The sequence below is a fragment of the Physella acuta genome, unplaced genomic scaffold, assembly GCF_028476545.2.
Source record: "Physella acuta isolate Inbredline_101_S28 unplaced genomic scaffold, ASM2847654v3 ptg000429l, whole genome shotgun sequence".
Classification (NCBI taxonomy): domain Eukaryota; kingdom Metazoa; phylum Mollusca; class Gastropoda; family Physidae; genus Physella; species Physella acuta.
Window position 1 is genome coordinate 286,253 of NW_026731948.1, and position 23,034 is coordinate 309,286.

At 38.5% G+C, this 23,034-nt stretch overlaps 1 protein-coding gene across 1 annotated transcript in view; it reads left to right on the forward strand.

Moving 5' to 3' along the window:
* Nucleotides 1–22,076, forward strand: part of LOC131942836 (uncharacterized) — a 29,783-nt gene extending 7,707 nt beyond the window's left edge. Inside the window, exons 15-45 of the mRNA XM_059302776.1 lie at nucleotides 32–1,822; nucleotides 1,921–4,251; nucleotides 4,759–4,831; nucleotides 4,962–5,444; nucleotides 6,916–8,223; nucleotides 8,745–9,004; nucleotides 9,412–9,546; nucleotides 10,451–10,573; nucleotides 10,787–10,982; nucleotides 11,109–11,245; nucleotides 11,429–11,649; nucleotides 12,407–12,538; nucleotides 12,719–12,797; nucleotides 12,972–13,127; nucleotides 13,637–13,814; nucleotides 13,978–14,057; nucleotides 14,230–14,351; nucleotides 14,490–14,575; nucleotides 14,711–14,843; nucleotides 15,173–15,288; nucleotides 15,737–15,797; nucleotides 15,913–15,975; nucleotides 16,065–16,167; nucleotides 16,454–16,787; nucleotides 17,128–17,207; nucleotides 17,332–17,427; nucleotides 17,629–17,739; nucleotides 17,932–18,527; nucleotides 20,502–20,631; nucleotides 20,863–20,924; nucleotides 21,096–22,076. Coding sequence (XP_059158759.1) covers nucleotides 32–1,822; nucleotides 1,921–4,251; nucleotides 4,759–4,831; nucleotides 4,962–5,444; nucleotides 6,916–8,223; nucleotides 8,745–9,004; nucleotides 9,412–9,546; nucleotides 10,451–10,573; nucleotides 10,787–10,982; nucleotides 11,109–11,245; nucleotides 11,429–11,649; nucleotides 12,407–12,538; nucleotides 12,719–12,797; nucleotides 12,972–13,127; nucleotides 13,637–13,814; nucleotides 13,978–14,057; nucleotides 14,230–14,351; nucleotides 14,490–14,575; nucleotides 14,711–14,843; nucleotides 15,173–15,288; nucleotides 15,737–15,797; nucleotides 15,913–15,975; nucleotides 16,065–16,167; nucleotides 16,454–16,787; nucleotides 17,128–17,207; nucleotides 17,332–17,427; nucleotides 17,629–17,739; nucleotides 17,932–18,527; nucleotides 20,502–20,631; nucleotides 20,863–20,924; nucleotides 21,096–21,231 — 9,912 coding nt within the window. The 3' untranslated portion in view covers nucleotides 21,232–22,076. The remainder of the gene's footprint in view (nucleotides 1–31; nucleotides 1,823–1,920; nucleotides 4,252–4,758; nucleotides 4,832–4,961; nucleotides 5,445–6,915; nucleotides 8,224–8,744; nucleotides 9,005–9,411; nucleotides 9,547–10,450; nucleotides 10,574–10,786; nucleotides 10,983–11,108; nucleotides 11,246–11,428; nucleotides 11,650–12,406; nucleotides 12,539–12,718; nucleotides 12,798–12,971; nucleotides 13,128–13,636; nucleotides 13,815–13,977; nucleotides 14,058–14,229; nucleotides 14,352–14,489; nucleotides 14,576–14,710; nucleotides 14,844–15,172; nucleotides 15,289–15,736; nucleotides 15,798–15,912; nucleotides 15,976–16,064; nucleotides 16,168–16,453; nucleotides 16,788–17,127; nucleotides 17,208–17,331; nucleotides 17,428–17,628; nucleotides 17,740–17,931; nucleotides 18,528–20,501; nucleotides 20,632–20,862; nucleotides 20,925–21,095) is intronic.
* Nucleotides 22,077–23,034: the final 958 nt, after the last annotated feature.

Here is a 23,034-nt window from a genome sequence, read left to right on the forward strand (position 1 = left end):
CATGACAATAGCAACCTACATGGGGGCTAAGTCTGAAGAGATGGGTTCCTTGACTTCCTGCAAGAGGGTCAGTGTAACTGTTTGTTGTTTATGTTTACGGGGGTCTGTTAGGGGTGACGACCAGACTTTTATGAACATGACAATAGCAACCTACATGGGGGCTAAGTCTAAAGAGATGGGTTCCTTGACTTCCTGCAAGAGGGTCAGTGTAACTGTTTGTTGTTTATGTTTACGGGGGTCTGTTAGGGGTGACGACCAGACTTTTATGAACATGACAATAGCAACCTACATGGGGGCTAAGTCTGAAGAGATGGGTTCCTTGACTTCCTGCAAGAGGGTCAGTGTAACTGTTTGTTGTTTATGTTTACGGGGGTCTGTTAGGGGTGACGACCAGACTTTTATGAACATGACAATAGCAACCTACATGGGGGCTAAGTCTGAAGAGATGGGTTCCTTGACTTCCTGCAAGAGGGTCAGTGTAACTGTTTGTTGTTTATGTTTACGGGGGTCTGTTAGGGGTGACGACCAGACTTTTATGAACATGACAATAGCAACCTACATGGGGGCTAAGTCTGAAGAGATGGGTTCCTTGACTTCCTGCAAGAGGGTCAGTGTAACTGTTTGTTGTTTATGTTTACGGGGGTCTGTTAGGGGTGACGACCAGACTTTTATGAACATGACAATAGCAACCTACATGGGGGCTAAGTCTGAAGAGATGGGTTCCTTGACTTCCTGCAAGAGGGTCAGTGTAACTGTTTGTTGTTTATGTTTACGGGGGTCTGTTAGGGGTGACGACCAGACTTTTATGAACATGACAATAGCAACCTACATGGGGGCTAAGTCTGAAGAGATGGGTTCCTTGACTTCCTGCAAGAGGGTCAGTGTAACTGTTTGTTGTTTATGTTTACGGGGGTCTGTTAGGGGTGACGACCAGACTTTTATGAACATGACAATAGCAACCTACATGGGGGCTAAGTCTGAAGAGATGGGTTCCTTGACTTCCTGCAAGAGGGTCAGTGTAACTGTTTGTTGTTTATGTTTACGGGGGTCTGTTAGGGGTGACGACCAGACTTTTATGAACATGACAATAGCAACCTACATGGGGGCTAAGTCTGAAGAGATGGGTTCCTTGACTTCCTGCAAGAGGGTCAGTGTAACTGTTTGTTGTTTATGTTTACGGGGGTCTGTTAGGGGTGACGACCAGACTTTTATGAACATGACAATAGCAACCTACATGGGGGCTAAGTCTGAAGAGATGGGTTCCTTGACTTCCTGCAAGAGGGTCAGTGTAACTGTTTGTTGTTTATGTTTACGGGGGTCTGTTAGGGGTGACGACCAGACTTTTATGAACATGACAATAGCAACCTACATGGGGGCTAAGTCTGAAGAGATGGGTTCCTTGACTTCCTGCAAGAGGGTCAGTATAACTGTTTGTTGTTTATGTTTACGGGGGTCTGTTAGGGGTGATGACCAGACTTTTATGAACATGACAATAGCAACCTACATGGGGGCTAAGTCTGAAGAGATGGGTTCCTTGACTTCCTGCAAGAGGGTCAGTGTAACTGTTTGTTGTTTATGTTTACGGGGGTCTGTTAGGGGTGACGACCAGACTTTTATGAACATGACAATAGCAACCTACATGGGGGCTAAGTCTGAAGAGATGGGTTCCTTGACTTCCTGCAAGAGGGTCAGTGTAACTGTTTGTTGTTTATGTTTACGGGGGTCTGTTAGGGGTGACGACCAGACTTTTATGAACATGACAATAGCAACCTACATGGGGGCTAAGTCTGAAGAGATGGGTTCCTTGACTTCCTGCAAGAGGGTCAGTATAACTGTTCGTTGTTTATGTTTACGGGGTCTGTTAGGGGTGATGACCAGACTTTTATGAACATGACAATAGCAACCTACATGGGGGCTAAGTCTGAAGAGATGGGTTCCTTGACTTCCTGCAAGAGGGTCAGTGTAACTGTTTGTTGTTTATGTTTACGGGGGTCTGTTAGGGGTGACGACCAGACTTTTATGAACATGACAATAGCAACCTACATGGGGGCTAAGTCTGAAGAGATGGGTTCCTTGACTTCCTGCAAGAGGGTCAGTGTAACTGTTTGTTGTTTATGTTTACGGGGGTCTGTTAGGGGTGACGACCAGACTTTTATGAACATGACAATAGCAACCTACATGGGGGCTAAGTCTGAAGAGATGGGTTCCTTGACTTCCTGCAAGAGGGTCAGTGTAACTGTTTGTTGTTTATGTTTACGGGGGTCTGTTAGGGGTGACGACCAGACTTTTATGAACATGACAATAGCAACCTACATGGGGGCTAAGTCTGAAGAGATGGGTTCCTTGACTTCCTGCAAGAGGGTCAGTGTAACTGTTTGTTGTTTATGTTTACGGGGGTCTGTTAGGGGTGACGACCAGACTTTTATGAACATGACAATAGCAACCTACATGGGGGCTAAGTCTGAAGAGATGGGTTCCTTGACTTCCTGCAAGAGGGTCAGTGTAACTGTTTGTTGTTTATGTTTACGGGGGTCTGTTAGGGGTGACGACCAGACTTTTATGAACATGACAATAGCAACCTACATGGGGGCTAAGTCTGAAGAGATGGGTTCCTTGACTTCCTGCAAGAGGGTCAGTGTAACTGTTTGTTGTTTATGTTTACGGGGGTCTGTTAGGGGTGACGACCAGACTTTTATGAACATGACAATAGCAACCTACATGGGGGCTAAGTCTGAAGAGATGGGTTCCTTGACTTCCTGCAAGAGGGTCAGTGTAACTGTTTGTTGTTTATGTTTACGGGGGTCTGTTAGGGGTGACGACCAGACTTTTATGAACATGACAATAGCAACCTACATGGGGGCTAAGTCTGAAGAGATGGGTTCCTTGACTTCCTGCAAGAGGGTCAGTGTAACTGTTTGTTGTTTATGTTTACGGGGGTCTGTTAGGGGTGACGACCAGACTTTTATGAACATGACAATAGCAACCTACATGGGGGCTAAGTCTGAAGAGATGGGTTCCTTGACTTCCTGCAAGAGGGTCAGTGTAACTGTTTGTTGTTTATGTTTACGGGGGTCTGTTAGGGGTGACGACCAGACTTTTATGAACATGACAATAGCAACCTACATGGGGGCTAAGTCTGAAGAGATGGGTTCCTTGACTTCCTGCAAGAGGGTCAGTGTAACTGTTTGTTGTTTATGTTTACGGGGGTCTGTTAGGGGTGACGACCAGACTTTTATGAACATGACAATAGCAACCTACATGGGGGCTAAGTCTGAAGAGATGGGTTCCTTGACTTCCTGCAAGAGGGTCAGTGTAACTGTTTGTTGTTTATGTTTACGGGGGTCTGTTAGGGGTGACGACCAGACTTTTATGAACATGACAATAGCAACCTACATGGGGGCTAAGTCTGAAGAGATGGGTTCCTTGACTTCCTGCAAGAGGGTCAGTGTAACTGTTTGTTGTTTATGTTTACGGGGGTCTGTTAGGGGTGACGACCAGACTTTTATGAACATGACAATAGCAACCTACATGGGGGCTAAGTCTGAAGAGATGGGTTCCTTGACTTCCTGCAAGAGGGTCAGTGTAACTGTTTGTTGTTTATGTTTACGGGGGTCTGTTAGGGGTGACGACCAGACTTTTATGAACATGACAATAGCAACCTACATGGGGGCTAAGTCTGAAGAGATGGGTTCCTTGACTTCCTGCAAGAGGGTCAGTGTAACTGTTTGTTGTTTATGTTTACGGGGGTCTGTTAGGGGTGACGACCAGACTTTTATGAACATGACAATAGCAACCTACATGGGGGCTAAGTCTGAAGAGATGGGTTCCTTGACTTCCTGCAAGAGGGTCAGTGTAACTGTTTGTTGTTTATGTTTACGGGGGTCTGTTAGGGGTGACGACCAGACTTTTATGAACATGACAATAGCAACCTACATGGGGGCTAAGTCTGAAGAGATGGGTTCCTTGACTTCCTGCAAGAGGGTCAGTGTAACTGTTTGTTGTTTATGTTTACGGGGGTCTGTTAGGGGTGACGACCAGACTTTTATGAACATGACAATAGCAACCTACATGGGGGCTAAGTCTGAAGAGATGGGTTCCTTGACTTCCTGCAAGAGGGTCAGTGTAACTGTTTGTTGTTTATGTTTACGGGGGTCTGTTAGGGGTGACGACCAGACTTTTATGAACATGACAATAGCAACCTACATGGGGGCTAAGTCTGAAGAGATGGGTTCCTTGACTTCCTGCAAGAGGGTCAGTGTAACTGTTTGTTGTTTATGTTTACGGGGTCTGTTAGGGGTGACGACCAGACTTTTATGAACATGACAATAGCAACCTACATGGGGGCTAAGTCTGAAGAGATGGGTTCCTTGACTTCCTGCAAGAGGGTCAGTGTAACAGTTTGTTCTTTATGTTTATAACTGATGCGCTGCAAAGCTTGCCGTACTACAGCCCTAGAAAAGAAATAAAGTTTCTCTTTATTAACAATACAGCCAGTCATTAATATAGCATAATGTAAGAGGCTAAAATAAGATGATTAACTTAAGTGTCCCTGAAAACAACTATCTCTTTTGAGAGGATAGAGATCTGATGGAGGGAGACGAATTTCACCGACCAAACAATTAGTAATTGTAAATCTAGACGTTTGTGGTCAGTAGCAGATCATGGTATGTGCTGGTGCCTATACCTGATATGATTAGGGCTTAAGTTTTATCATTGATCGTCCATCTGTTGAATTGTTTTAACCTGTCCTTGTTACAGCCTGACCTGGGCATGCCAGTATTTAGCCCACCTTCCACCAGAGTTGTCAACCCTATCATCTCACCTGAAAAACGTATGTTTTACCAAATTTGTTTCGACTCCATTTCCTTCTTTTCCACCTGTACATGGTTTTTTTTATATCCTATACTTGGATCAACCAATTAAGCAAGAAATTTTAGTCGTAATTTCCAACTTCATTCTAGTATCCAGCCCTGAAGAGCCTAAAACCAAGAAGCCAACGCCTTCTGTTGAACTCAAACAACTGCCTGCTCAGCTCAGAACTTTCACAAAAGAGACAAACCTGATGGATGACTCCATTGTTTTTCCCCTCTCACAACAAAGCCAAAGCCCACCTATCAGCTTGAAGCCAAATTTCAAACAGTTCACTGACAACATCACTAGAAATTTGAGCCCGGTCTTTGACAGGGACTCTCAGATTTTCGACAAGCCGCCCCTCAACTTTATTGATGTGCCTACTATCAGCAAGGTTACAAAAACAAATTCTGAAGTTGACACAAAAGGGATGAAAAGCACCCCCTTCGCAGAAGTCACCCAAAACACAAACACACCAAGTTCAAGCCCCAGGGTTAAAGACAGCAAGGATACCTACCCTGATTCTTCCTTTTCCAATCTCTCCCAGTACTTGAGGGAAGCGCAAGATATGACTGTCAACTCTACTGCCACTGGTAGGTTCTTACTATGATGCTGAATGTAGTAACTTTAAGACATTGAGATTAAAAGACTCTAAACTGGTAAGATGTCCTTGCATCCAACCTTCTAAAAAACTGACCACACTATCCCTTAGTATATACAGAAACAGTTGAACTCTACTTCATCTGCCATTCACTCTATTTTATTAATCCCCAAGTCCAAAAGGTTAACTTTATATTTTTGAACTAAATTGGGTTTAAAAGGTGAAAACAAAAGCTACTTTGAGAAACTTATTTTCTGGTTGCAGCCAAATATGAATTGTGTTGGTGGTGGGTGGTTTTTTTTAATGACAGGTAGTTTTGTTTATGACTTATGCTATAATTCTTGGGAAAATATAGGATATTAAAACATGAAACTGCTAACCCAAAGGTTTGGAATCTGGACATGAGTTAGCATGTCGACCCTTAGTCTATCTTACTCTGATGGGTACCTGACTCATGTTGCTCTGATGGGTACCTGACTCATGTTGCTCTGATGGGTACCTGACTCATGTTGCTCTGATGGGTACCTGACTCATGTTGCTCTGATGGGTACCTGACTCACATTGCTCTGATGGGTACCTGACTCATGTTGCTCTGATGGGTACCTGACTCATGTTGCTCTGATGGGTACCTGACTCATGTTGCTCTGATGGGTACCTGACTCATGTTGCTCTGATGGGTACCTGACTCATGTTGCTCTGATGGGTACCTGACTCATGTTGCTCTGATGGGTACCTGACTCATGTTGCTCTGATGGGTACCTGACTCATGTTGCTCTGATGGGTACCTGACTCATGTTGCTCTGATGGGTACCTGACTCATGTTGCTCTGATGGGTACCTGACTCACATTGCTCTGATGGGTACCTGACTCATGTTGCTCTGATGGGTACCTGACTCATGTTGCTCTGACGGGTACCTGACTCATGTTACGGGTACCTGACTCATGTTGCTCTGATGGGTACCTGACTCACATTGCTCTGATGGGTACCTGACTCATGTTGCTCTGATGGGTACCTGACTCATGTTGCTCTGATGGGTACCTGACTCATGTTGCTCTGACGGGTACCTGACTCATGTTACGGGTACCTGACTCATGTTGCTCTGATGGGTACCTGACTCATGTTGCTCTGACGGGTACCTGACTCATGTTACGGGTACCTGACTCATGTTGCTCTGATGGGTACCTGACTCACATTGCTCTGATGGGTACCTGACTCACATTGCTCTGATGGGTACCTGACTCAAGTGTGAAAACTAAGGCAGCAGGGCATAGTACTAACCACACAATGCCTTTACACGCCAATGTTATTAAAACAAATTAACTCTACTACACTGTGTCTTGGGCTCTAGGGAAAAATAATGAATGGGAAAATAGTTATCACTATCCTTAGTTTCCTTAGTTTCTATCAAATATCAAAAGTTAATGAAAATGATTCATAAGACACAACTTTTTCTTGTTCTCAGACCTGACATTCAGCAGCCTGCACAAGCTGCTAGAGAAGTCCCAGTTCAACATGACCAACCCAGAGAAGCTGATTCTCTCAGAGGTGGAGAAAAAAGTGGATGAGAAGAAGGCAGCCAGATCTGCCGTTGCTAAGGAAAACAAACTCCCCAAACCTGAGATGAGTTTTGTTGAGATAAGGAGTGCAGCGGCAGTCAGTGAAGCCTCGGTGGGTGGTAAAGATGGCAGTAAATACAAGCAGGGGGTTGTGGCAAAAAGTGAAGGAAGTTCTAGCCAAGTGAGTTCTCCTGTGATAAGTAATGAGGACAGTCTTAGTGGTGCAGGAAAATCTGGGACTAGAAATACACTGGGATTTGAGGGAGTTGACACACAGAACAAGGCTGATGCTGGAGAGGTGTCGCCTGTGTTCAAAGTCCCGTTCCCTGTTTCAAGTAGCTTGTTGCCTCATAGAAACAAATCAAAGAGTCGGATTCCCAGACTGGCACAGCAGTCTAGCAAACCTGGCTCGTCCCAGCCTAGAGGTCCGGAATGTCAGGAGAGTGAGAGATCCAAGGATTCAGGTGTTCCAAGTTCTGTTGAACTCAGCCACAGGGGTACAGAGCTGGGGTCCATCAGTGGCATGACGCTGCTGGAGTGTTCACTTGCCCCTGGGGACCTGGCTAACAGCTCCGACTCAACTGTGGTAGTCGATGGCAAGTCAGACTTGCCTGATCACAGCTCAGCTGGGTTCAAAACCTTGCATGTGTCTATGTCTCATCAGTCGGCTCACCCTCTAGGGAAGAGCTCCCACCCCAACACAGACATGATGACGCCAGCTCACATTCCATATAAGGACTTGTCACTAAGGTCGCACCTCTCGCAGATACCTGAAATCTACGAGCCCTCCATATCCCAGTCACAAAAACAGTTGTACAGTCTGGTGGCTGAGGAGACCAACCAGACAAACATGACGCTAGAGAGTGTGTCCATCAATGCTTACAACTCCCACCTTGAAGCTCCACACTCCTGGCCCACCTCTGTCCATCACAACTGGAAAGCTCATCCCAACGATACTTTGAACTTTCAACCCAAACAAGACAGATCACTCATAGGCAACAGGACCACAAAAGACTTTCAGAACTATGAGTATGCTGATGCCACAACGTTGGGAGAGGATGCTTCGGTTCTACAGTTCCACTCCCTGATTCAGGACAACACCCAGTCCATCCTCCAGCAGACAGAGCTTCACAATGACTTTGCCTTCAGTACGCCAATGACTGGACACCTCCCCAATATGAAGAGGTTTGATTATAGCAAGCTGCCTGAGAAATGTGAGTACTGTACCACATTAATTGTCTGAACTTCAGTTTTTTTTTTTTTTTATGTTCTTAGTTATTTGGCTATCAGTTATGCCATTATTACCTTTGACTAAAAAATTTTAAAAATTATGTAAGTGTAAAAGATAGAATATTTATTTGAATCCGTTTAGTTAATTAATTAAACTTATTCTATGATGAACTTCAAAGGATACCTTCAGGGCTTAGCCAAACCATTCCAGACACTATCCCTAACTAAATCTTGGTCCTAATTATAAGAGCAATACTTACAGAATAAAATAAAATACTATATTACCAAACTGATGTTTGTAGTATAAACAAAAATTGTTACTAGCAATGTTTTAAAATACTGCTGTGAATTAATACACAATGTCATGTCTATAATTTAAATTTTCAAAGATCCTGTAGATTAAAAATATATAAAAATGTTCAAGGGTGTTAACATTGTTTGTTTTGTTCCATGTATTTGGTCCCATTTTTAAAATAGTAATGTATCCCCCTGCACCCACCACCAGCTATCTTACCACTAGTGACTCCCAATGCTGCCATTAATTTTCTGGAGCTGCCCAAGACAGTTTACTTCCCCGATGCCTGCTGTGTGCACTTGTCACAGCAGACCAGTTTTCCCATCACAAACCTGCTGGACAAGGGGGTCAAATGTCTGCTGACCTTCAGAGATGTCAGGTTCAACAACCAGAGGATCACAACTGGACACTATCCATTTGAGCTCAAGAGGCAACACACCCTGAGTCCCTGCTCCACAGAACAGATTCCGGTATGCACATTTTTTTTCTGATTCTTATATTTAAATGCTGTTACTAGTTTCATTTGTTTACTGATCTTTGTGGAAGAAAATAGTTGTTCTAAAGTACCTACTTTGTGTTTTATTTAATGGGGGTGTGGGGCATCAGTTCATAGTTCTATCACTATGACAACATAATTTTAGAAATTTTTTTGTTTATGGCAAATTCCTGTTAATTTTGTTAGTTTGCATTGTGTTAAATAATCTCATTAAATGTAGATTAACCAAATTAATTTTACAGTTCAGCAGTTTTTAGATGTTTTTTTTTTAAGTAGTCGTTTCAACCCTTTAAATATTTTTACCTGTTTTAATTAAAATGTGCGTTTAGGTTAAGTTTCAGCCAAACATTTCTAACTATTCTTATTGAAATGTGTGTTTAGGTTATGTTTCGGCCAAAAGATGGTGGGGAGTATTTAGCTGTGGTTGAGGTCCATGCCCAGAATTTGACCAGCCCTAATGAGAACAGGACGTACACCTTGACACTAATGGCAACTGCTGAGTTACCTACCCTTAAGGCAAGTTGTTACCTGTTGCTTGACAATAACTTATTCAGATGTTTTACTATTTCACTTTGACATTAATTTTATTTTGTTGATTACCTATTGAAATTTTTTTAAATATGACTAAACAAATATTTGTATGATTTATAGGTCGACATATTTAGTGTCCAATTTGTTTCCAATTGTTTAATGGACCGAAGCAAATATTTGATCCACATATTTAGTGTGATACTTTTTACTTTCTCGTATATACGAAGTATAGAGAAAGTATTGTAATCGTGCAAAAAAAAAAAATTGAGATTTTTACAGATCTCGACGTTTTACACCTCACTCATACGGAAAAACATAATTTAGCAATCTTGTCCGTATGTCTGTGTGTGTGTGTGTCTGTGTGTGTGTCCGTGTGTAAACACGATAACTTGAGTACCGTTACAGCTAGGTTGATGAAATTTCATATATAAGTATTATATCAAAATCGTAGATCCGTATCAACTTTTGAGCGATTTCCGACAACCGGAAGTGGTACTTTTTCTACTTTGAATTTTTCAAAAGCCTATAACTTGAGTACTATTTCAGATAGATAAATGAAATTTCACATGTAAGTAAAAGATCTAATTCTCTACCTTCTGTTAAATTTTGAGTAATTTCCGTTGACCGGAAGTAGTAATTTACGCTACTTCCGATTTCTCAAAAAACTAATGTAAATTTTTAAAGTACTAATAATATTGCGCACTATTACGCACATTTGGTTTTGGTGCTAGCTTGGTGCGCATTTTTTTTTCTACTAGATTTTATTCTATTTTAAAAGTTTAAGTAAACAAAAATCATGTCTATATTCAGAGTTGACATCCCACGTAGTGTTATATTAGAATATTCGAGAAAGTTTAGGGGAGATCACTCCCGGTTTATTTTTTTTCAGTTGTCACCTGTTGAGGATGAAATAGATTTTGGAGATCTTCATTGGGGGAAATCAGCTTGTAGGTCTATCAGGGTGCAGAATATTGGCAAGGCAACGGTTCCTTTAAGATTCTCTATTAACAGGGTGAGATATTTCTTACGTATAATATAAGCTACATGTGTGATTTAGTTTTTAAGAGAAAATTATAAATGCCTCAATTTACTTTAAATTGTTTGAAAAATAATTGTGTTTTTATTTGTCTTAAATAAGTGAGAATTTTGTGATATTGCTGTTTCTTACTGTACACACTAACCCTGTATATAAAGCTGTTTAAACAGTGGATGTATATGCTTGCAGCAAGAGTCCTCTCTGTGTCAGTTCACCTTCCAATCTGAGAGGGTCTCTGAGATGTCCATGATCTCTTTCACCACCAAACCCATCGGCATTGGCAGCGTGTTTGCCATTACCTTGCCAGGGAAAAAGGGAGATAACATCTGTACTGAGACTGTACATGTGTATTGCCATGCTAATGATGCACAAAAAGTTAATCGAAGTAAGTTGAATTTTATTTATTTCTGTGTAATTATTGCAAATTATTTTATGTAAGTAGAAAGAGAAATTGTTGTGTTTCTATATTTTTTGAATAATAATATTTGGTGTATTCATAATGTGATGCCAGAATACATGAAGACTGCCGAGAAGTTCCATGCCACACTGAGTCTTGGGGTAGACATGCCAGTAGAGGACATTGATCTCCTGTGTGTGACTAAACTTCGTGTCAATGTGGGCTATTCAAAGCTTCATGTTGACAAAAGTGTATGACAATTTTTCTCATATACACAATTTATTTTTGTAATGCCTTTTATATATATATATATATATTGGACTAAATATGAAAAGTGAATTTACTCAGAGCAATGAAATAAAGCTAGTTTTAAAACTAGTATATTTTATTTTAATAAAACTAAAATATTTATGTTTATAAATGTTTGTTTTCAGAACATGTCCATCTATGCCATACCAGGAAAATCTGGCCAGGGAGTTGTAAAGCTGATCAATTCTGGCAACATCACCTTGCCTGTAGATATTTATTTTGAGCCTTCCAGACATCAGTTCAGTGTCAGCAGCAATCATGTGGACATACCAGGTGGCGGGGACGTGCCGGTGTATGTGACCTTCACACCACAGCCAACGCGGGACAGCGCTGAGGACAACAATGTGTGAGTTAGCATTTAGTGCTGTGTTCTGGGTAGGTAGAATGTTGGGTCTGTGATGGCTGACCCTGGAAAGTTTGTGCTGGTGTATGTGACCTTCACACCACAGCCTACATGGGACAGCGCTGAGGACAACAATGTGTGAGTTAGCATTTAGTGCTGTGTTCTGGGTAGGTAGAATGTTGGGTCTGTGATGGCTGACCCTGGAAAGTTTGTGCTGGTGTATGTGACCTTCACACCACAGCCTACACGGGACAGCGCTGAGGACAACAATGTGTGAGTTAGCATTTAGTGCTGTGTTCTGGGTAGGTAGAATGTTGGGTCTGTGATGACTGACCCTGGAAAGTTTAATTTGATTTATGCTCATAAGCTGGTCGTTAGTTCCAATCTGGACTTTATGCTGGTTATAAAATTTCTCTAAATGTTGACTCTTCAGAAACAGAAGAGCTCTTACTTCTCTATATTTGTCTGAGAGGGTATTTTGCTTTCATTACTTTAGTTTTTGCTTCTTGTGAAGAGAAACCTTGAAATTATCTCAAGCGCTTGAAAATTTCAAAACATTTTACAAGGCATTAAATTTGCATCATATATAAGTAAAGATGCATTTCATTTATAACCAGAATTTGTCTTTGTATGTATGCACCATATCAAATATTGATTGTTGTGTGAACAAAATTCCCTTTAGCACAAAGTTATCAACTGTAACACAAAGTTCAATTCAACTAGACAACATTCACTAGAACACAATGTCATTATCTACCAGGCACCTGATGCTACAGACCACAGATACAGATAGTTATATATCTGTTGTGGGCAAGATCAGAGCCAAGGAAGTGAGGATATCTGCTACAGTGGCAGCACTGAACTTTGGCGGAGTCAGCCTAGGCCAGACCAAGTTGGTGGATTTTTTTATTTATTTGGTGGCTTTTTTAATTCAAGTGTAGAAGTAGGACAACTTAATAAAAATAAACATTAATTTTTAAGTCTTGTATAAGTTTATATGTACGTATATGTATATTTCTTTTTAATTGAAAAATTGATATACAAGTTTTTCATGTATACCTTTTTTCTACAGGAAACTAATGTTTACATTTTTTGCCAATGATGATGCTGATATTAAACTGCGCATTGGAGGGGATAGCTCTATATTCAAAGTTAGTAATTTTCTTTGTTTTTGTTCTTATTCAATTTTTTAAATATCTTAAGAGAAAAAGATCTTTTGTTTAAATATTTAAAATTATTAAATTATAATAATTTGTCATTTGCATTAGCCAGCTAATCTAAAATGAACAGACCTATACAGTTAGAATGTCGGTTTTTATTTTCAGTTCACTTACCCTGATGAAGCTTCCAGCTGTAACAGCATCGACATGAAAGTCCTCAAAGACAAGCAGTACTCAGTGGCTGTCAGTTTTACACCCAATGCAGTCGATCATTTTTCTACTGTCCTCTCCCTTCAGATACTCTATGCCAACAGATTTACCGTAACTACTTTATTCCTTTATACCTTTCTTAATTATGGCTGTAAATCAAGTTTTGACACTATCAGAGGCGTAGCGGCTCATAAATTCTCATTCTGGGGCGAACTATTAAATTTTTTTTTTACTTTGGTTGTGTATCATTTAGTAATGCTGCTCGAAATGATCTTTATAATAAAAAAAAATTTACCCTGTTTGGCGCCCCTGAGGGTCAGCGGCCACCCCACCCAACCTTCCCTAGCTACGCCTCTACGCAATTAGTGTAAATCTTTTAGCAACTTACAACCTTCTTTTTTTCCTCAAAATCTTGAAAGTATTAAATTGGAACCTGAAAATACTGTTTGCTTATTTTCCAAGAAAAGCTGACTAAAAATATTGAAGTCAAATTTGTAAAAAAGAAATTTTTTTTAAATTTGAAATATATTTAATGATAAATGTTTTGTTGACTTTTAACTTAAAAATGATTTAAAACTATTTACAATTTTAAAAAACGATGTTGTGGCCTGCCATACCAGATCCCAACCAGTGGTTATGGAGGAACCAGCAACCTGACCTTCAGTAACATAACCACCCTAGACACTGGAGAAAAGTGGCTGGACCTCGGAGTACTCAAGGCTGGGACCTCCATTCTACAGAAGGTCATGGTCAGAAACAGTGGAGTCCGGTGCTGCTTTGTGAAGGCTACTTGCTGTGGTCAGTTTCTTCTATCTTGATCTGGGAATTACAGAACTTATTTAGCAATAAGCTTTTTATTAAGGGTGTTGTTAAATGTTTACAAATTGAAAACAATGTTTTAAGATTGTTTAAGGAGAACATGTCACTAGTTGTATCTGTAATATCTTAAATAATTTCTCAGATGTCTCGCAGCTAGAGTTCCAGCCTAACAGAGCTACTGTCATGCCTTCAGCCCTGCTCCTTCTGCCTAATGAATCTAAAGTAAGTTTTATTGTTCTTTGATTACAAACACTTCATCGTTCCAAAATTGTACTTTTAATCATCAATTGTTTTTACCTAAGAGCTTGTAATAGAAATACTTTTATTTTGCAATATTACTTGTAAAAAAAATCTATACCTTGATAAAGAAGTATTTTAACCTGTTTTGAACCAGGAGTTGATAGTAATGTTCTGTCCTACACAAAAAGAAATGGACTTGTGCAAGTCAGGACGGGCCATAGTTGCCTTTATAAAGATAACCTATGGGGATGAGGTCATCAGGCAGATGTTCCTGGCGTAAGTGCATGTTTATTCAATTTTATTTTCCTTTTTAAAATAATAGTTCAATACTATTTGAATAGTTGAATATGTCATGTAAGTATTCAAGTAAAAAAAATTTTTAAATGGTTACATTTTTTAATGGTTTCACTCTAGGAATCCTGGGAAACATTCACGACAGATTGTCTACAACTTTGACATCCCACTGACCAATACACAGAAACAACAGGTGGATTTGGAGAGTAAGTTCCTCTGAAAGTAAAAGTGTTATTTATCATATGATTAGACCTTTCAAACATTGCTACAAACTTACTTTTTTGTAATTTGAATAAAAAATAGTATCCACTTTAAAAAAGGATTACACGTGAAATTTACAGTGAAGAATATGAGCTGCCATGGTGACTGCTATTCATTTCTGAAGAAAAGTGTGTCCGTGGTCAAGATAGGCTTGTTTGGACAGCACCAAGAAGTCCAGCCTGTCCCTCACCTGGCACTGACAGAGACCATAAGGTGAACATTTGTCATTTATACTAGCCTGGTAACAGGCAATCTGGCACGTAGAATAAGTTAATTTGTTAATGGCTTTAATAGCCAATTATTACACTTGAATGTAGACTGCCAAATCAATGCTGAGCTAGTTTTCTTAATGGATCATTGTGTTGTTGATTGTAACTATCTATGTTTGTGTTTTTGTAGAAATTGATTTTTTACAAGTAGAGGTTGTTGGACCATTCCTGGGTCTAACTCATTATGGCAGTTTACATTTGAAGACTGCTGAAGCTGTTGTGCTTTAGACTATAAAGCCAACTTGCCCAATCCATTGTGTTTTGTATATTCAGATCCCCCATGACCCTACAACGGCCAGCTCTGACCCAGGTGAACACCAACATCCAGCCCCAACAGAACAGAAGTAAAGACGACTGGAATGTGGCGCCTCAAGAAATTCAGCTCAATGGTAATTCTACTCACTTCTCAAAGTTTTTTAACTATCTTTTCTTGATATATTTTAACGAACATTTGTTGGCTTTTGTTATCATTTTAGCTTGTTGTTTACATGGTATGAAAAAAAAGTGAAAAGTTTCCCTTTCAAACCTGACGGTCTATGGGGCAAGTGAAGTAGAGTTCACTTGTTTCTGTGACCTCGGCATATGAAGAGAAAGTGTGGTCAGCCCTATGCCCAGCCGCCTTTACTTTCCCTAACAGGAGTTAGGTACCCATCAGAGTTGGGTGGACTCAGAGACGGTCTACTGACTTGTACTCGGATTCGAACTCGAGACTAATGGGTTAGCAGTCCAGCTCTCTACCGCTAGACCACTCCGTCCCACTGTTTACATGGTATATCACCATTTAATTGAAGCATTTTTTATGGAAAAGTTATTGTTATTTTTTTTTTAAACTTATAGTTGATGACATTTCTTCAAAAAGTACAGTTCAAGTGATTAATTTTTCTTCCTCTGAAATTATGTAAGTTTTTGTCTTTTGATTGGAAAAGTATTTTAAAATAAAAGCATTGAAAAGTAAAGTTTAGAACTTTATAAAATTTCAAAGTTCACAATTTTAAAAATTAATTTTGCTTCAGGATTTCTGTGGATTGTGATAACATTTTTTCTGTCTCCCCAACAAGAACCCTATTAAAAGCAAGGTATGTATTTAGAGCTGTATTGTTTTTAAAAAGTGAAATTTATTTGTCTAAAATATCCTATCACAACTTAATAACATTTATGTCAACAGGAGCACAATGTCATTAAACATTGGAGTAAATCCCTCAGCCCTAGCAAACAAAAGTTCAGCACAGTGCGGACTTGTTCGTGTTTACTGTCAACAGGAAATTAAGGTCTGTACAGCATACCTAATTTTTTTTATAAACTATTAGGTATTAAATGTATTGCTCCACATCTACATTTATGCTCAGTAACCTTCAAACTGCTTCACACCGCCACAAAAGGCAGAATGATTTCATCCCATTTTCAAATACTAATAAAATTGCCTGCAAAATTTAAATGCCTATTTGAAAGTAATCTCCACTAATTAATAGGAGATTTTTTTTCCTTCATCATTTATTATGAACTCAATTTAAAAAAATGTAATGTTGACATCAGATGTCTTCTGCTCTGTTACAGTACATCAAGGTGTTTATCATACAAAAGCCTGGATGGTTCCAGAACCCAGGAATTAGTCCAGTTGTCCACTCTACTCTATCCTCTCCGCACGCCTCGCCCAACAAAATACCTGTAACCTTCAGCCGCTCTGCCGTAACCCCCTCTCAGCAGTATGCTCCAGCCATGCCTGACTACCCCATGGACTTGCCAGAGAAGTTGCCAGCAGAACAGGCCAATGTCTGTTCACCTTCACTTGCCAGTAAACAAGCTACATTACCCACAGATAAAACAAAGCTATTAATTGAGGCCTCTGATAAAGTTTTTGTTCCAACCACGACTGCTGGCTCTAAAATTGGTATGTATCAGATTCGAGCTGGGCAGTTAAAGTTGCAGGTGAATAAGTTAAATTTTGTTTCAATTTTGTTTCTACTACTGATCATTTAACGATTTCTGATGAAATAATACAGACTGGTTGCTATTTTTTAATTTTTCTTTTTTTTTTTAAATTCGCTTTTGATTCTAAGGATTTTTTAAAAATGCATTGTCAACCTACATTTGGTTTTACTGTTTTATGAACATTGGAATACTTTATTTGATATTTCTTATAAATTGGCTATTTTATCAGACTTTTCAAGTCTAATGAATGTTGCACCTGTGCAATTTGTTTTTAACTCTCTGTTGTTTACCTCTTATAGTCTGTATGTACATGTTCACCAACAAAAGCTTTGAATCAATTTCCTGGAATATTATCCCCTTGGCCATGCCTTATGTGCAGGTATGTTTTTTTTAGTCTTTCTACACAGGATGGATATAATTCAAGTTTTATATATTAACAAAGACTTTTTTTATATTGTCATTTATTTTTTTTATGAAATAACATGATTGCTGTTTTTTTTAAGTATGCAAACAGTACAAGCCAGGTGTACAGAGTAGACTATGAAGCATTCAAGTTATCTCCCACTAATGGTACTCTTCAACCTAATGAAACTGCAAAGGTAGGAGTTTAAAATGTTTTTATGAAAAAAATAAAAGTAAGCATTTTGTATGTCAACCAATGCTGCAGCATGATTTGAAAATGTTTATTAAAAGACAATTACAATTTGTCCTTCATAAAATACAATATTGTGTATTTTTATAGATTATTATTTTTTAAAATGTATTGAAGTCTGACTGTAATCTTGTTTTTTCTCTGATAGATAAGTGTCCAGTTTAGTCCGAAGACAAAGGGCTCGTACAACCAGGCTTGGATTATAAATGATTTAACTAGAGATCACAGTTCACTTCATAAGTTTACTCTCTATGCTAAAGTGAGTAGTAGAGTTTCTCTCAAAATTATCTAGTAATAACATTTTATGGGAGATTTATTTAATGTTGTACTAAAAACCTCCATCCACAAAACTGCATTATTTTTTTTTTTAATTTCATTTGGTTTAGATTTGTTATTGTTAAAGAGTTATTTCTTTAACTTAATTAAATTTGTGCAATTAAAAATGTTCCAGGCAATACCTAGTCAGTTAATGGCTGTTGCTGAAAAGTCAGATGAGCTACCAGCAGGCCTGAGCCAAACCACTCTGTCTCATGGTAAACTATCTAGTCACTCCTTCAGCAGCACAGCTAGCTCTGAGGATCACACCAGGCCTCCGTCTGCTGGGTCACCAGACAGGGGGACTGTCACAGCTGGGTCACCAGGCAAGGTGACACAACCAAGGCCTGCTGGGTCACCAGGCAAGGTGACACAACCAAGGACCGCTGGGTCACCAGGCAAGGTGACACAACCAAGGCCTGCTGGGTCACCAGGCAAGGTGACACAACCAAGGACCGCTGGGTCACCAGGCAAGGTGACACAACCAAGGACTGCCAACCCTGATGCATCACCCCACACTGTGAAAGACTCTGACCCCCATATCCAGTTGGGGCGAGCTAAAAGCATCCCATCGTGGAGTCCTGTGACAGCGAGGGATGCCGCCACACCATCTCCCCACAGTTCTTCTGCTCCAACAGGGCTAGAGTCCAACACACCGTCTGCATCATCTGCCTCGTCTAAAACCTCCTCAACTCAGTGTCTTTATCCAGGGGGAGACAACAACTCCACAAGGTAGTTAATGCTAAAATTTGTTTCAACTTTTACATTCAGCATCTAATGTGTTTACTGTGAAGTTTGATGCAGTCATCAAATCCCTTAATGCTAAAATCTGTTTCAACTTTTACATTCAGCATCTAATGTGTTTACTGTGAAGTTTGATGCAGTCATCAAATCCCTTAATGCTAAAATTTGTTTCAACTTTTACATTCAGCATCTAATGTGTTTACTGTGAAGTTTGATGCAGTCATCAAATCCCTTAATGCTAAAATTTGTTTCAACTTTTACATTCATCATCTAATGTGTTTACTGTGAAGTTTGATGCAGTCATCAAATCCCTTAATGCTAAAATTTGTTTCAACTTTTACATTCATCATCTAATGTGTTTACTGTGAAGTTTGATGCAGTCATCAAATCCCTTAATGCTAAAATTTGTTTCAACTTTTACATTCAGCATCTAATGTGTTTACTGTGAAGTTTGATGCAGTCATCAAATCCCTTAATGCTAAAATTTGTTTCAACTTTTACATTCAGCATCTAATGTGTTTACTGTGAAGTTTGATGCAGTCATCAAATCCCTTAATGCTAAAATTTGTTTCAACTTTTACATTCAGCATCTAATGTGTTTACTGTGAAGTTTGATGCAGTCATCAAATCCCTTAATGCTAAAATTTGTTTCAACTTTTACATTCAGCATCTAATGTGTTTACTGTGAAGTTTGATGCAGTCATCAAATCCCTTAATGCTAAAATTTGTTTCAACTTTTACATTCATCATCTAATGTGTTTACTGTGAAGTTTGATGCAGTCATCAAATCCCTTAATGCTAAAATTTGTTTCAACTTTTACATTCAGCATCTAATGTGTTTACTGTGAAGTTTGATGCAGTCATCAAATCCCTTAAATGTCCCAAGTTGGTGTAGTCATACAGCTGAGTTTAAAAATTACCAAACTACATTCTAGCTTGGTTTGTGGACTTGATTGTGTACAACAGACATGACCCCAACCAAACTGTGGCTACACAGACCTGTAGAGGAGAGTTAAGATGACTGGGTATAGTGCTGACCACATAATCTATTCATTTGCCTGGAACAAAGCAACAGGTGAACTCTGTCATCTATCCCTTGGATGGTATTGATAATGGTATTGACCGTGCTTCAAGGTTATTGTGAATATAATACCAATGTTTCTCTTATCCACAAGATTATTGTGAATATAATACCAATGTTTCTTTAGTCCACAAGGTTATTGTGAATATAATACCAATGTTTCTTTTGTCCACAAGGTTATTGTGAATATAATACCAATGTTTCTCTTGTCCACAAGATTATTGTGAATATAATACCAATGTTTCTCTTATCTACAAGATTATTGTGAATATAATACCAATGTTTCTTAGTCCACAAGGTTATTGTGAATATAATACCAATGTTTCTTTTGTCCACAAGGTTATTGTGAATATAATACCAATGTTTCTCTTGTCCACAAGATTATTGTGAATATAATACCAATGTTTCTCTTATCTACAAGATTATTGTGAATATAATACCAATGTTTCTTTTTTCCACAAGGTTATTGTGAATATAATACCAATGTTTCTTTAGTCCACAAGGTTATTGTGAATATAATACCAATGTTTCTTTTGTCCACAAGGTTATTGTGAATATAATACCAATGTTTCTCTTATCCTCAAGATTATTGTGAATATAATACCAATGTTTCTTTAGTCCACAAGGTTATTGTGAATATAATACCAATGTTTTTTTTGTCCACAATGTTATTGTGAATATAATACCAATGTTTCTTTAAAATCTTATCCACAAGGTTATTGTGAATATAATACCAATGTTTCTCTTATCCACAAGATTATTGTGAATATAATACCAATGTTTCTCTTATCCACAAGATTATTGTGAATATAATACCAATGTTTGTCTTATCCACAAGATTATTGTGAATATAATACCAATGTTTCTCTTGTCCACAACAGATCAGGAACAAGCAAGAAGAGCATGAGGTGTGTCCATCTACCCAACCCTAGTCTCAAGTTCCCAACTCTACACAAAATGGAATGTGCCATTGTTAAACTTGATATTATGAACCCAAGTGAAGCCACTGAGGTAAAAACCATTTTAAATGTTAACCACTAGAAATATGTTGTTTTTTTTTTAATTTACCAAAAGAATTTTAAATATAGCCATTGAAATTTGTAACAAAAAAAAATATATTTCAAAATCCCAGTCATAATTCACCCTAATCGCTGACACTTAGTGACACTCCAGATACTGACATTACTGTCTATGACCTCTCAATCATTACTAGATTAAGCTTTATTTAAATGTCTGTTACAGCTTGCAGTCACCAGTCAGCCCAATCCACCTTTCCTTATCAAACACACTGTTGTCAAGCTTGGGTGAGTATTTGGAAATACTTTTTTTTAAATACAATTATTCTATATAAACATTTGTCTTTTTCATATTTAGTTTTGGTACCTTATGTTAAATAACTTTTTCAAGTATGTTTATATAGATACTGCAGCTTAGTTTGTATTTATTTTTTTTATTTTAATACTTTCTGTTTTAAGCAAAGACAAAAAGGTTTTCTTTCCTGTGACCTTCAAACCAAGACATGTGGCAAAGTTCAAAGATCAGCTTGTGTTCACAGAATTAGCTACTGGGAAAACCCTGACAGCCACACTTGAGGCAGAGTGTGTTGACTGATTTTTTTTAAATTGGCCAGATTTTTATAAACGTTTAATTATTGCCACAAGTGTTTTTAGCTACAGTTGATGCAGACTGGTATCTGTAAAAGAATTATTTTTTGTAAACAAAAACAGAATTTGTGCAATTTGAATATCTGTATTTGATATATATATATATTTCTGCCATCATTTTAATAAAACTCACTGCAATTCTTGTCTTTCCTATTTAAAAAAAAATCAAACAATGGAAATTTTTTTTTTGCGACATTTAAAATATTTTCTGTCAATTGTATCCAATGATCAAATGTTACATACTTTTTTTTATAAGTAAATTACCTGTTTATTCAATGTGTTCAAATGTAAATATTCTATGGAAATTTTTGCAACATTTTACAATGGTCTATTTTTCTGAGGATGATTGTTAGCATTAAAAAAAAATGTGCCTTAATGAGCAATGTTCATTTTACATTTTAAAGAAGTAAATTGCCTTAGGGAGTCACTGTGTTCAAATGTAAATATCTTGACTTGCATTTATCTAATACCTTGTTAAAATATTGTTGTGTACTGTTGTTTTGTGAAGGTGTTCCTTCATGATTCACTTGTTAATATTTACAAGTTTATTACAAGAAAGAAAAAAAATCATTCACAAGCCTATTGTAAAATATTAGTTTATAATGAACTTTCCTACAAGAGGAAAAGAAAATTGAGTAAAGTAACTATTCATATTTTTGAATTGGTTGTTATCTAGACTGGTAAGCTGTAAAGGACTTCCAATTTTTAACTGACTTTGTATGTGCCTTACTGTTTTTACAATTTTGATTTAATCAAGTGTTCTATATGAATAAACGTGAAGTTCATATTTTAACAGGGATCCCTTGTTTGAATTTTTTGGTAGATTTACAAATCAGTTCTAAACCTAATTTTGATCTTTAAACTTACAATGCTTAACAGCAATTTATTATTTTTAATTTACTTGCTGCATTTTTTACACAATGCGGTAAATGTAAAAATTCAGTACACTATACGAAAGATTTTGTGTGCCCTGGAAAACATAACAATGTGAAGTTATTTATTTAGGTTGGCGATGCCGTTCTATATCAGCACAGGGTATCAGTTGGGCTATCAGCTATTACTTGATATAAATGTATAATTTTTCAGTTGATTAGCACTCGAGTTATTTAAATATAAATGTCAGCACTACATTTCTTGGATCCTAGTTATTGGGTGCGGATTGTTTACATTATCTCCAGTGTGTTCAAAAATTTTCTCGAGGGGGGGGGGCAATAGTTACAGTAGTCTATATATTGATAAAGATAGCTTTTTTCTAGTTCATCCGGGGCCTTTGGGCGCGCTCCCTCCCCAACAGATGCTTGAAAGAAACCATGGCGAAAACATTGAATGTTCGTTGATCAGTCTCCGCAAGGCTAAGGTAGAACATCCCTCATCGACCGCCCAAGTATCAGGATTGGAAGCTCTCTCTTTGAGTGCCACAAGTTACACTACCGCAGAGTGCCACAGCTGGTTCGGTTTTATCATCGACTTTAGTAGCTATAGGTATCCCTAGTGTAGCGGGCTTTTTAAAACAAATGTAGGAGGGGGAGCCCGGGGCGTTTCGGGTCACAAGAATGCCGGCGACTGTAGGACGGAGTTCGACCGTTAACCTCTGAACCAGTAGTGTGGGGGGGGACATATGTCCCCGGGCGCCGACCTTAGGGGGCGCCAAAATGGGTTGGAAAAATAAATTGAAAGGTTGAGGAGGGTGCAAATTGAAAGTTTGAGGGGGGGTGCAAATGAAAATCTTGAGGGGGGTGCAAATCGAAAG